The sequence below is a fragment of the Schistocerca piceifrons genome, chromosome X (assembly GCF_021461385.2).
Source record: "Schistocerca piceifrons isolate TAMUIC-IGC-003096 chromosome X, iqSchPice1.1, whole genome shotgun sequence".
Taxonomy (NCBI): Eukaryota; Metazoa; Arthropoda; class Insecta; order Orthoptera; family Acrididae; genus Schistocerca; species Schistocerca piceifrons.
The window spans coordinates 931,645,132-931,658,979 of NC_060149.1; the positions used below are offsets into that span (position 1 = coordinate 931,645,132).

Sequence of the window (13,848 nt, forward strand, 5' to 3'; positions counted from 1 at the left end):
CTCTTTGTCGGGTTGTATTGATGACGTCCTACGTGACGTGTCTGACGCGATTGTTCGCGCTGCTAACCTTGCTGTCCCGCGCTCATCTGGACAATTTCGTCGTCGGCAAGTCCCGTTGTGGAGTACGGCCATTGCCATTGCCATCCGTGATCGCCGTCGAGCTTTGCAACACTTTAAGAGGCACCCATCTGTAGCCAGCCTTTCTACCTTTAAGCGCCTTCGCGCTAAAGCCCGTTATTTAATCAAACAGAGCAAGCGGATATGTTGGGAACGATTCGTTTCTTCCCTTGGTTCCACTGTCCCTCTGTCACGGGTATGGGCTACACTTCGCTCTCTCCAAGGTTGCCATCGGCAGTCCACCCTCCCAGGCCTTCACCTCCCAGATGGCATTTCTACGGACCCATTAGTTCTTGCAGAACATCTTGCGACCCATTTTGCAGTGGCATCAGCGTCGGCCTCCTATCCAGCTGCTTTCCTTCATCAAAAACAGCAGGCTGAAGCTGTCACCTTATGTTTCACCACTTGTGAGTCAGAATCTTACAACGAACCTTTCACTGAATGGGAATTTCTTTCTGCTCTATCTGCTTCTCATGATACGGCTCCTGGCCCAGATTCCATTCATAACCAGCTGCTTCAACATCTCAGTGCTCCACAACGGCACCATCTTCTTCGGGTGTTTAACCGTATCTGGCTCCAGGGTGACTTCCCTTCTCAGTGGAGGGATAGCATTGTGGTTCCTGTCCTTAAGCCTGGTCAGAACCCCCTATCTGTTGACAGCTATCGGCCAATTAGTTTGACCAATGTTGGTTGTAAGTTACTTGAACGGCTGGTAGCCCGTCGGCTCACTTGGGTCCTCGAATCTCGGGATCTATTGTCCCCTTACCAGTGTGGCTTTCGAGAGGGACGATCTCCAATCGATCATTTGCTTCGCTTGGAATCCGCAGTTCGGCAGGCTTTTTCCCAGCGCCGCCATTTGGTTGCAGTGTTTTTTGACCTTCGCAAGGCCTATGACACGGCCTGGCGCCATCACATCTTACTAACCCTTCATCAGTGGGGTCTTCGGGGCCCACTCCCGATTTTTATCCGCCAGTTCCTGATCCATCGGTCATTCAGAGTTCGAGTTGGTACTGCTTTTAGTTCTCCACGGACCCAGGAGACGGGCATCCCACAGGGTTCTGTCTTGAGTGTCCTTCTTTTCCTCATTGCTATCGATGGACTTGTGGCCTCTGTCGGTCCCTTGGTCGCCCCTGCCCTGTATGTGGATGATTTCTGCATTTGGGTTAGTTCCTCCTCGATGCCATCTGCAGAACGGCAGCTCCAGGTGGCTATACGGCGTGCCTCTGCATGGACCCTCTCCCACGGGTTTCAATTCTCTCCTTTAAAATCGCGGGTGGTCCACTTCTGTCGCCGTACTACGGTCCACCCTGATCCAGAGCTCTATCTCGCTGCACAAAGATTGCCTGTGGTTCCACAGTTTCGTTTCCTAGGTCTTCTTTTCGACAACAAGCTCACTTGGCTGCCCCATATCAGACTCCTGAAGGTAGGATGTTTCCGTAAACTCAATGTCCTTCGCTTCCTTGCCCACTCCTCCTGGGGTGCGGACCGTTCCCTCCTCCTCCGTCTTTATCGTGCTCTAGTTCTGTCACGTTTGGACTATGGTTGTCAAGTTTATGGTTCAGCTGCTCCTTCCACGCTGCACGTGCTGGATCCGGTCCACCATCGTGGTATCCGTTTGGCCACCGGTGCCTTCCCTACTAGCCCTGTTGATAGTCTCCTGGTTGAAGCTGGGATCCCCCCCCTTTCTGTTCGGCGGTCCCAGCTTCTGGTGTCTTATGCCCTTACTATCCGTTCTTCTCCCGCTCATCCTTCCTATTCTATCCTATTCCCAGACCATGGACGTCGCCCGCCTGACTCCCGCCCTCGGGCGGGTTTACCGGTTGGGCTGCGCCTTGCGTCTCTTACCCGTGATTTTCGGCTTCCTTCTTTGTCCTGTCTTCCTCGCTCCCTCCCCTCCACCCCTCCTTGGTTAGTTCCTCGGCCTCGACTTCGGATGGATCTCCGCCGCGGACCGAAAGATTCCATCCCCCCGGTGGTGTTCCGTACCTTTTTCCGCCAAATTTTATGGGAGTTTCGGGATGCTGTTATTTTTTACACTGATGGCTCTAAATCTGCTGATCATGTTGGGTATGCCTTCACGTCCTCTGTTGGAACGGAAAATCATCTGCTGCCACCTACATGTGGGGTGTTTACTGCGGAATTGATGGCAATTTCCCGGGCCCTTACCTTTATTAAACAATCCCAACACAACCGCGTTTTGTTATGTACGGACTCGATGAGTGGCCTTCTTGCTATTGACCGGTGTTTTTCGCGCCATCCCTTGGTCTCTGCCATCCATGACCATCTCGCTGATCTTCACCGTGCTGCTTGTTCCATTGACTTCTTATGGGTCCCGGGCCATGTGGGTATCCCGGGTAATGAGCTCGCTGATCGTTTGGCTGGGGGAGCAGTTACTTACCCCCCGTTTTCCGTAACCCCTCCTGCAGCGGATTTACGGCTTCACATCAAATCCCACTTTGCACAGTCATGGGCCAATTCTTGGGAGGCTACTCCACTGTCTAATAAACTTCGTGCCATTAAGGTGAATACAGGCCCATGGCGTTCTTCCTTTAGCCTCTCCCGCAAGGACTCGACCACACTGTGTCGTCTCCGCATTGGCCATACCAGGCTGACCCATGGTTTCCTTTTGCGTGATGAGCCACCCCCGCTATGTGGTTGTGGAGCCTTCCAGTCAGTGGCCCACATTTTGGTTGACTGCCCCCTTCTTTTGGCTCTGCGTGCTAAGTACAGACTCCCCCACACTTTACCTTTGATGTTGGCTGACGATTCCCGGATGGTCTCTCTGGTTCTAGGTTTCCTCCGGGAGAGTGGTTTTTATTCTCAGTTTTAAAGTTTTTAATCTCCCTCTGGTGTTGGGGCAGGGCGGTGAGTGTTTGGGTGTCTCCCACTGTAGGCAGTGTTCAGAGATTCCCGATTCACCTCCCTGACCGGAATCCTCTTTTCTTTCCCTTTTACTCTGTTTTTACCCCTTCTTTTTAAGGCTTGGTTAGTTTTTCTATTCCCATACGTACTTTCTGCATTATAGCAGTTGTACCTTTTAAGTCACAGGTGGTCTTGCCTATGCTGTTTCAGCATAGTGTTGGGTTCGTTCTCTTGCCAACTTCCCTCATTTGTTTTTACTAATGACATCGTGACTGCCCTTTTACGTTTCCCCTTTATCCGTTTTATTTTTCTGACTATACTGAGATGTCCCGTTAGCAGAATGGAGTCTATTTGAAACAAGGGACTGATGACCTTGCTGTTTGGTCCCTTTAACCTCAAACAACCAACCAACCAATCTTCTCCTTGCCTTCTTCTCCTTGCCTTCTTCTCCTTGCCTTCTTCTCCTTGCCTTCTTCTCCTTGCCTTCTTCTCCTTGCCTTCTTCTCCTTGCCTTCTTCTCCTTGCCTTCTTCTCCTTGCCTTCTTCTCCTTGCCTTCTTCTCCTTGCCTTCTTCTCCTTGCCTTCTTCTCCTTGCCTTCTTCTCCTTGCCTTCTTCTCCTTGCCTTCTTCTCCTTGCCTTCTTCTCCTTGCCTTCTTCTCCTTGCCTTCTTCTCCTTGCCTTCTTCTCCTTGCCTTCTTCTCCTTGCCTTCTTCTCCTTGCCTTCTTCTCCTTGCCTTCTTCTCCTTGCCTTCTTCTCCTTGCCTTCTTCTCCTTGCCTTCTTCTCCTTGCCTTCTTCTCCTTGCCTTCTTCTCCTTGCCTTCTTCTCCTTGCCTTCTTCTCCTTGCCTTCTTCTCCTTGCCTTCTTCTCCTTGCCTTCTTCTCCTTGCCTTCTTCTCCTTGCCTTCTTCTCCTTGCCTTCTTCTCCTTGCCTTCTTCTCCTTGCCTTCTTCTCCTTGCCTTCTTCTCCTTGCCTTCTTCTCCTTGCCTTCTTCTCCTTGCCTTCTTCTCCTTGCCTTCTTCTCCTTGCCTTCTTCTCCTTGCCTTCTTCTCCTTGCCTTCTTCTCCTTGCCTCCTCCTCCTTGCCTCCTCCTCCTTGCCTCCTCCTCCTTGCCTCCTCCTCCTTGCCTCCTCCTCCTTGCCTCCTCCTCCTTGCCTCCTCCTCCTTGCCTCCTCCTCCTTGCCTCCTCCTCCTTGCCTCCTCCTCCTTGCCTCCTCCTCCTTGCCTCCTCCTCCTTGCCTCCTCCTCCTTGCCTCCTCCTCCTTGCCTCCTCCTCCTTGCCTCCTCCTCCTTGCCTCCTCCTCCTTGCCTCCTCCTCCTTGCCTCCTCCTCCTTGCCTCCTCCTCCTTGCCTCCTCCTCCTTGCCTCCTCCTCCTTGCCTCCTTCTCCTTGCCTCCTTCTCCTTGCCTCCTTCTCCTTGCCTCCTTCTCCTTGCCTCCTTCTCCTTGCCTCCTTCCCCTTGCCTCCTTCCCCTCCTCCTTGCCTCCTTCTCCTCCTCCTCCTTGCCTCCTTCTCCTCCTCCTCCTCCTCCTCCTCCTCCTCCTTGCCTCCTTCTCCTCCTCCTCCTCCTCCTCCTCCTCCTTGCCTCCTTCTCCTCCTCCTCCTTCTCCTCCTCCTCCTCCTCCTCCTCCTCCTTGCCTCCTTCTCCTCCTCCTCCTCCTCCTCCTCCTCCTCCTTGCCTCCTTCTCCTCCTCCTCCTCCTCCTTGCCTCCTCCTTGCCTCCTTCTCCTCCTCCTCCTCCTCCTCCTCCTCCTCCTCCTCCTTGCCTCCTCCTCCTCCTCCTCCTCCTTGCCTCCTCCTCCTCCTCCTCCTCCTTGCCTCCTCCTCCTCCTCCTCCTCCTCCTCCTCCTTGCCTCCTTCTCCTCCTCCTCCTCCTCCTCCTCCTCCTTGCCTCCTTCTCCTCCTCCTCCTCCTCCTCCTCCTCCTTGCCTCCTTCTCCTCCTCCTCCTCCTCCTCCTCCTTGCCTCCTTCTCCTCCTCCTCCTTCTCCTCCTCCTTGCCGCCTCCTTCTCCTCCTCCTTGCCGCCTCCTAGCCTCCTCCTCCTCCTAGCCTCCTTCTCCTCCTCCTTGCCGCCTCCTAGCCTCCTCCTCCTCCTAGCCTCCTTCTCCTCCTCCTTGCCGCCTCCTAGCCTCCTCCTCCTCCTAGCCTCCTTCTCCTCCTCCTTGCCGCCTCCTAGCCTCCTCCTCCTCCTAGCCTCCTTCTCCTCCTCCTTGCCGCCTCCTAGCCTCCTCCTCCTCCTAGCCTCCTTCTCCTCCTCCTTGCCGCCTCCTAGCCTCCTCCTCCTCCTAGCCTCCTTCTCCTCCTCCTTGCCGCCTCCTAGCCTCCTCCTCCTCCTAGCCTCCTCCTCCTAGCCTCCTTGGCTTCTCTGGTCTCCGCCTCGGCGTTTGAGACAGTCTGTCCTCTTTCTCCCTCTCTCTCTTCTTTTTCCTCTTCTTCCTTCCTCCCTGTGCGTGCCTGAAGGCCGACCCACGCATTCGCACGCGTAGCCGGTGGCGGGGTAACGCGTAATTCCCCGCCCTGGGTGACATGTAAGGCACGCACGTACCCCTTGGTAAAGGCCAGGCCCAGGGAGGGGTGATTGCCTGAGCTGATACCTTCTGACCATGCCAATTGGTCCCTCCGTCTGTTTCTCGGGAGGTGTGACCTGAGGTGTAAACATTCACCTAAGGCGGGAGTGCCCTCTGAGAGGGTCCCCACAAGGAAGGAGCGCGCCATCGGAGACGCTGGCAATCATGGGGGATTCCTCCGCAATGGATTCTACTCCATCGCTTTCGACTTCTGCCCAAAAACGGAAACGTGACCAGCCACCAGTGACAAAAGTACTACCGCCTGCCCCACAGTTCCTCGTCGTTTCTCGATCTGAGGATGGAAAGGATTTTTCCTCTGTCAACCCTTTCGTTATCCAGAAGGGCGTAGATGCCATAGCTGGATCTGTCAAATCTTGTACCAGGTTGCGTAACGGTACCTTATTACTAGAAACTGAGAGTGCCTTTCAGGCACAAAAACTGCTTCGGGCCACACTCTTGTACACGTTCCCTGTCCGGGTGGAGGCCCACCGAACTTTGAATTCGACTCGTGGTGTAGTCTATACTAGTTCCCTTGACAGATCGACTGACGAGGAGATTCAATCTTTCCTCGCTGAGCAGGGCGTGACGGCTGTCCATAGGGTCATGAAAAAGGTCAACAATGACCTCGTACCGACCCGGACACTTTTCTTGACCTTCGATAGTGTTAAGCTGCCATCGCGCATCAAGGCGGGCTACGAGGTTATTTCTGTTCGCCCCTATGTCCCGACACCTACGCGCTGCTACCAGTGTCAGCGTTTCAATCACACTCGACAGTCTTGTTCCAATGCGGCTAAATGTGTCACTAGTGGCAGGGATGCCCATGAGGGTGACTGTCCACCTCTGTCTCCTCGTTGTGTGAACTGTCAGGGTGACCATGCCGCATCCTCCCGCGACTGTCCTGTCTATAAGGAAGAACGCTGTATCCAAGAAATTCGGGTCAAAGAGAAAGTGTCCACCTCGGCTGCTCGCAAGCTATTGGCTAGTAGGAAGCCCACGCTGCTCCCAGCGGGGAAATACAGTACTGTCCTCGCCTCTCCTCGGGCTACCAGGGAGGTGGCAACCCAGACATGCGATCTGACCTTCAGCACCACGGTCGTCCGTTCGGCCAGTGCTAAGATCGTGCGGTCGACGTCTCCTCTTTCTCCCATCACCCCACAGACACCAGCCCCTTCATCAGCTTCTGCTAAGACGAAGACCCCGAAGTCAGATGCACGGGCCTTCAAGAAGGAACCATCCCGTGCAGACTTCCTACGTACCTCGACCTCCCAGCATTCGACCGGTACTTCCACCAAACGGCCTTCCAAAAAGGTTCATAGGAAGCACAGTTCTCCTTCTCCGCCATGGCGCATTTCTTCTCCTGCGCCACCCAGCGGTTGCCGCCCCAGGCCGTCATCCGTTTCGCCTGGCCGCACCGCTGGTAGCCGTACATCTGGCCGTTCACCGGCGGAGGAAGCTTCCCCTCCCGGCCATCCTCCCGAGATGGCCGGTGAACCTATAGACCCAATGGACGAAGACTGTCCGCCTATTGATAACGGCGGCAGTGCTCGCTCGAAGCCAGGCCCTCAGCGGCCTTCGAGGTGACCCCTTCTTTCATCTTCCTTTACTTACCATGGCACTTATTCACTGGAATATTCGCAGCATTCGCTCCAACCGAGAGGACTTGCAGTTGCTGCTCCACTTGCACCGTCCGCTCGTCGTAGCCCTCCAGGAAACAAAGCTACGCCCATGCGATCAAACTGCCTTGGCACACTAAAACTGTGCGTTTTGACCTACCCCCTGTGGTAGGTATCCCGGCTCATGGAGGGGTTATGTTGCTGGTCTGGGATGATGTTTACTACGATCCCATCACGTTGCACACCGGCCTGCAGGCAGTTGCCATCCGCATTACTCTCCCCACTTTTACATTTTCCATTTGTACCGTTTACCCTCCATCGTCATCTGCCTTTACCACGGCAGACATGATGCAGCTTATTGCTCAGCTACCTGCACCATTTTTGTTAACTGGAGACTTCAATGCCCACCATCCCCTTTGGGGCTCTCCAGCATCCTGCCCGAGGGGCTCCCTGTTTGCAGACCTTTTCAATCAGCTCAATCTTGTCTGCCTCAATACTTTCGGACACATCTCACACCTATTCCCATTTAGACATCTCTATATGTACTCCACAACTTGCACGCCGGTTTGAGTGGTATGCACTTTCTGATACATATTCGAGCGACCACTTCCCGTGTGTTATCCATCTCTGTGCTCCTCTAGTTGGACCTTCTCCAAGGCAGACTGGGGGCTCTTCTCTTCCAGGGCGACCTTTCAGGATCAAACCTTCACCAGCTGCGATCGTCAGGTCCCACACCTCACGGAAGTCATTCTCGCTGCTGCTGAGTATTCCATCCCTCACCCTACTTCTTCTCCACGTCGCGTACAGGTCCCCTGGTGGACTGCAGCATGTAGAGACGCTTTACGTGCTCGTCGACGTGCTTTACGCACCTTTAAACGCCACCCTACAGTGGCGAATTGTATCAATTATAAACGATTACGTGCACAGTGTCGTCGTATTATTAAAGAAAGCAAGAAAGCCAGCTGGGCTGCTTTCACAAGCGCCTTCAACAGTTTAACTCCTTCTGTTGTCTGGGGTAGCCTGCGCCGGCTATCTGGCACTAAGGTCCACTCACCAGTTTCTGGCTTGATGGTCGCCAATGACGTCCTTGTGGCCCCTGAGGATGTCTCCAATGCCTTCGGCCGCTTTTTCACCGAGGTTTCGAGCTCCGCTCATTACCACTCTGCCTTCCTCCCCCGCAAACAGGCTGAGGAGGCTAGGCCACCTAACTTCCGCTCCTCGAATCGTGAAAGTTATAATGCCCCATTCACCATGCGGGAACTCAAAAACGCACTTGGCCGATCATGGTCCTCCGCTCCAAGGCCTGATTCTATTCATATTCAGATGCTGAAGAACCTTTCTCCTGCGGGTAAAGGTTTTCTTCTTCGTACTTACAATCGCATCTGGCTTGAGGGACATGTTTCCGCATGCTGGCGCGAGTCTATTGTTGTCCCGATTCCTAAGCCGGGGAAGGACAAGCACTTGCCTTCCAGTTATCGACCCATCTCGCTTACCAGCTGTGTCTGTAAGGTGATGGAGCGAATGGTTAACTCTCGATTGGTTTGGCTGCTCGAGTCTCGACGCCTACTTACCAATGTACAATGTGGATTTCGTAGGCGCCGCTCTGCTGTTGACCATCGGGTTACCTTGTCGACCTTCATTATGAATAACTTCTTGCGGAAGCGCCCGACCGCGGCTGTGTTCTTTGATTTGGAGAAGGCTTACAACACCTGTTGGAGGGCGGGCATTCTCCGCACCATGCATACATGGGGCCTTCGCGGTCGCCTCCCTCTTTTTATTCATTCTTTTTTAATGGATCGACAGTTCAGGTTACGTGTGGGTTCTGTCCTGTCAGACACCTTTCGCCAGGAGAATGGGGTGCCACAGGGCTCAGTTTCGAGCGTCGCTCTCTTCGCCATCGCGATCAATCCAATAATGGATTGCCTCCCAGCTGATGTATCAGGCTCCCTTTTCGTGGACGATTTTACCATCTATTGCAGCGCGCAGTGTACACGTGTCCTGGAGCGCTGTCTTCAGCGTTCTCTTGACCGTCTTTACTCCTGGACTGTCGCCAATGGCTTCCGTGTTTCTGCCGAGAAGACGGTCTGTGTTAACTTTTGGCGCTACAAAGAGTTTCTCCCACCGTCCTTACGACTCGGTCCCGTTGCTCTCCCAATCGTGGAGACAACAAAATTTTTAGGCCTTGCATTTGACAGGAAACTTAGCTGGTCTCCACATGTGTCATATTTGGCCACCCGTTGTACCCGTTCTTTAAATGTCCTCCGTGTTCTCAGTGGTATGTCGTGGGGAGCGGATCGAACCGTCCTACTTCGTCTATATCGGTCGATCGTCCGCTCCAAGCTGGATTATGGGAGCTTTGTATACTCCTCTGCACGGCCATCCATCTTACGCCACCTCAACTCCACACAACATCGGGGTTTACGACTTGTGATCGGAGCATTTTATACTAGTCCCGTAGAGAGTCTTCATGCTGACGCTGTCGAATTGCCACTCACCTACCAGCGCGATATACTGCTTTGTCGGTATGCCTGTCGGCTACTGTCAATGCCCGACCATCCGTCTTATCGTTCCTTTTTTGACGACTCTCTTGACCGTCAATACGGGTTGTATGTCTCTGTCCTCCTACCCCCTGGAGTTCGCTTTCGTCGCCTCCTTCAACACCTTCATTTTTCACTCCCTGCAACCTTTCGAGTGGGCGAGAGCCACACGCCACCTTGGCTCCAGGCTCAGGTCCGCGTTCACCTTGACCTCAGCTCGCTCCCAAAAGAGGTCACCCCCGGTTCGGTCTACCACTCCCGTTTTTTGGAACTTCGTTCGAAGTTCATCGACATGACTTTCATTTATACAGATGGCTCTAAGACCAATGACAGGGTCGGGTGTTCCTTTATTGTCGGGGCACAAAGTTTCAAATACTGGCTCCATGGCCATTGTTCGGTCTTCACAGCTGAGCTCTTTGCCCTCTACCAGGCTGTTCTTTACATCTGCCGCCACCGACATTCTGCTTATGTCATCTGCTCTGATTCCCTGAGCGCCATCCAGAGCCTCAGTGATCCGTACCCGGTTCTCCCTTTCGTACACCGGATCCAACGCTCTCTTCAGCAGCTGGTGGACTTCGGTTCTCCGGTTAGCTTTATGTGGGTTCCTGGCCATGTCGGTATCCCTGGGAACGAAGCTGCAGATGCCGCGGCCAAGGCTGCGGTCCTCCAGCCTCGGACAGCTTCTTGTTGTGTCCCTTCGTCCGATTTTAGCAGGGTCATTAGTCGGCGCATTTTATCGCTGTGGCATGCCGATTGGGCTGCACTTACGGACAACAAGCTTCGGGCCTTAAAACCTCTTCCCGTGGCTTGGACGTCCTCCTCACGCCCTTCTCGGCGGGAGGAGGTAGTTTTGGCCCGGTTAAGAATTGGACACTGCCGGTTCAGCCATCGCCATCTGCTGACGGCTGCGCCGGCGCAGTTCTACCCATGTGGGCACTTGCTGACGGTTAGACACATTTTAATGTCCTGTCCAGATTTTAACACACTGCGCCTAGATCTTAACCTGCCAAGTACTTTCGATGCCATTTTAGCAGATGACACACGAGCAGCTGCTCGTGTTCTTCGTTTTATCAATTTGACAAACCTCGCTAAGGACATTTGATGATGCTGTTTTTTAATCCTATGCCTGTCAGTCTGTCTTTTATCGTGTTTTCCCTTTTAGTTGTTGTTGTCAACTTGTGCCTCGCAGTGCAATCTTAGAGTAGTCAGGGCGCTAATGACCATGAAGTTGTGCGCCCTAAAACCACACAAAAAAAAAAAACACTTGTGATGCTGAATTCCTTTGAAAGATTTCATTACATTTTAAATCAGATTTCCTCTGCTTTACACACAATTACAACTCTACCATTTTGACATGACTGTAGCTGAAATAAGTTAAGGAACATCTGTTCCACTGACTCTGCTGATGGAAGCACTATTTCGACTGAAATTTACTTCAGTAATGCCTCTTTTGCTTCTTAAAGACATTGCCACCACATTTAAAAAGGACTAGTTGGAAGGTTTGTGTTCTGCTTTCAAATTCCATTATTATGGCTCTCCACTGGGATACTGTAACACTAGTACTGCTGTTGGCAGCAGTAACCCAAAGCAGTAGTACTGAATGAGGTGCGCTGTGTCCCAGGGCTTGTCTCTGTCCTCCAGTACTTCCATCGGCATGGTAGAGGTGGTGTCAGGAGTCATCAGTCCAACCAATGCTCCGCTAATGCACCAATCTCCATTACCGAGGGTCACATGCCCATTTGTTGTAGTTGCCGATGCTGTGGTAACATTAGCAAATGCATGGTTCGTAGGTTGTGGAGGCCCATTGCTACGAGTGCTCAGTGCACTGTGGTCTCTCAAACTTGTACTCTTCCCAGCACTACAGACCGATTGTAGTTTTGTCACAGTTTGCCACCTGTCCTGTTTTACCAGTCTGCCCAGCCAATGACACACACACACACACACACACACACACACACACACACACACACACTCACACACTCTGTGTGTGATCAAAAGTATCTGGACATCTGGCTGAAATTGACTTAAAAGTTTGTGGTGCCTTCCATCGGCAATGCTGGAATTCATTATGGTGTTGACCCACCCTTAGCCTTGATGACAGCTTCCACTCTTGCAAGCATACATCCAATCAGGTGCTGGAAGGATTTTTGTGGAATAGCAGCCCATTCTTCACTCAGTGCTGCATTGAGGAAAAGTATCAGTGAGGCATGGCATGAAGTCAGCGTTCCAAAACATCCCAAAGGTGTCCTGTAGGATTCAGGTCAGTACTCTACAGGCCCATACATTACGGGATGTTCATGTCATGCAATCACTTCACCACAGGCAGTGGATTATGAACAGGTGCTTGATCGTGTTGAAAGATGTAGTCGCCATCCCCAAATTGCTCTTAAACAGTGGGAAGCAAGAAAGTGCTTAGAACATAAATATAGGCTTCTGCTGTGATAGTGCCACACAAAACAAGGGGTGAGAGGTCCCTACATGAGAAACACATCACTTCCGCGCCGCCTCCAAATTTACTGTTAGTACTGCTCACGTGGTCATGCGACATTCACCGGGCATTCGCCATAATCACACCCTGCTGTTGGATCACCAGTTTGTATGTGGGGCAGTGGGTGGAATAATTGTTAATGTTCCTATTATTTATTTAATGCTGTTGTTGGCCGTTCTCAACACTGGCTCTCTAACTAAAATACTGGCAACCAAAAGGTGATTATCAAAACGTGAAGCCTGTAATTAGAATTCCTAGTGCCCACTTCATCTGAGAAATACATTTAAAGCTACAGCTTATAGCTCTGAGGAATTAGGAAAATGTCTGGGATTCATAATCAAAAACCATTCCCTCTAAAACGTTCACTATATTCTGAAAGTCACAGACCAAAAAGAATCCACACAATCCAACTACCAGAGCAGTTTAGAGTGTAATGCGCTGATGCAACTGTAACTGTTGAAATTAAATGTTTAATTGAATGCTCGCCATAATTTGATGCTGTTCATCAAACGCCGCGCTAATAATGGTAGAATCTGTCCTGCGGCGGCACATGAAAATACGACAAACGCAAACTAAAGATAGATCATTAAAGTCATCCCAGAATTAACACTTCACTCTAATAAAAAGATTTCATGGTTGCGCGTATCCTCAGTAACTTATTACTGCATCCGAGGCTGTTTATATCAACGATACCGACGCAACGTCACTACACTCCCGGCACAGGTGGTGCGCTAATCAGCATCTGGAGAGAACTGGGGCCTTCTTTTTCTCGTGTAGTGTTCTTACATATAAAGCCACGGTGCGGACGGCTAAGGGAACGCCTGATCAAATCTGCTCTCCCGACTAGCTGCTGGGCTAGTAATGCACCACTTTGTTATCGAATAAATCATTGCTTCCTTTGCTGATGGCCGATGAAGCTCTCAATTTAAGTGTGCAATCAGCACACAGGTAAGTAATCATAATAAAAGTCTGACGTGGCTAAGTCAAATATTTCGGGCGATCGAATTAATTTAATTACACTACTTGCAGTAGACGAGCTCTGAACTTGGGTTTGCAGATACGCTATCGCTATAGTTTCATAGTTATTCAATTAAAAGTTCTCACATCATTATGATTATAGCGGATCTCCCTTCTACTTAAATGTAAACATCCTAGCTTTATTTATTCGCCAACTTAATCTATCTTACTTCCTTAACTTCTAAGACAAAAACCATAAAATCATGAATCTTAACTAAAATTTTAATTTGTGAGATCCCGAATATTGTTCCTACTAAATTATTATGCAAAAGGTATCTAAATACAAATTTTTAAGTTTCCAGCTCTTTTCTGCTGCGCCAATGATTTCGACAGCAAAACATCCAAATTTCGAAAATGGTTATTCAAAACACATTGATTTTGTATTACTCCTGACATTCTAGAAACGTTTCAGCTTATTTACTTCATTTTAAAGTATTGCGCAATATTTATGACATCAGAGCTAGTTACAGCAGACTACGCTGGCACACAATGTGAATTTTATAAGGCGTGAGTATGCTGCTTCCCTACAACACCCTCTACTTAATTTTGTTGACTGTAAATGAAAATAAATTAATTACAAAAAGAGAAGTGAGAGTACAGCTTAACTCTCTATGAAAATTAAAATTGAAATGTAAACATATAGAAAT

The 13,848-nt window shown here is 51.0% G+C and overlaps 1 protein-coding gene across 1 annotated transcript in view; it reads right to left on the bottom strand.

Annotated features, from left to right (window-relative positions):
- Nucleotides 1-3,374: 3,374 nt before the first annotated feature.
- LOC124722788 overlaps nucleotides 3,375-13,848 on the bottom strand; it is a 95,815-nt gene continuing 85,341 nt past the window's right edge. The window contains exon 4 of the mRNA XM_047247924.1: nucleotides 3,375-3,969. Within this exon, the coding sequence (XP_047103880.1) occupies nucleotides 3,375-3,969 (595 nt within the window). The remainder of the gene's footprint in view (nucleotides 3,970-13,848) is intronic.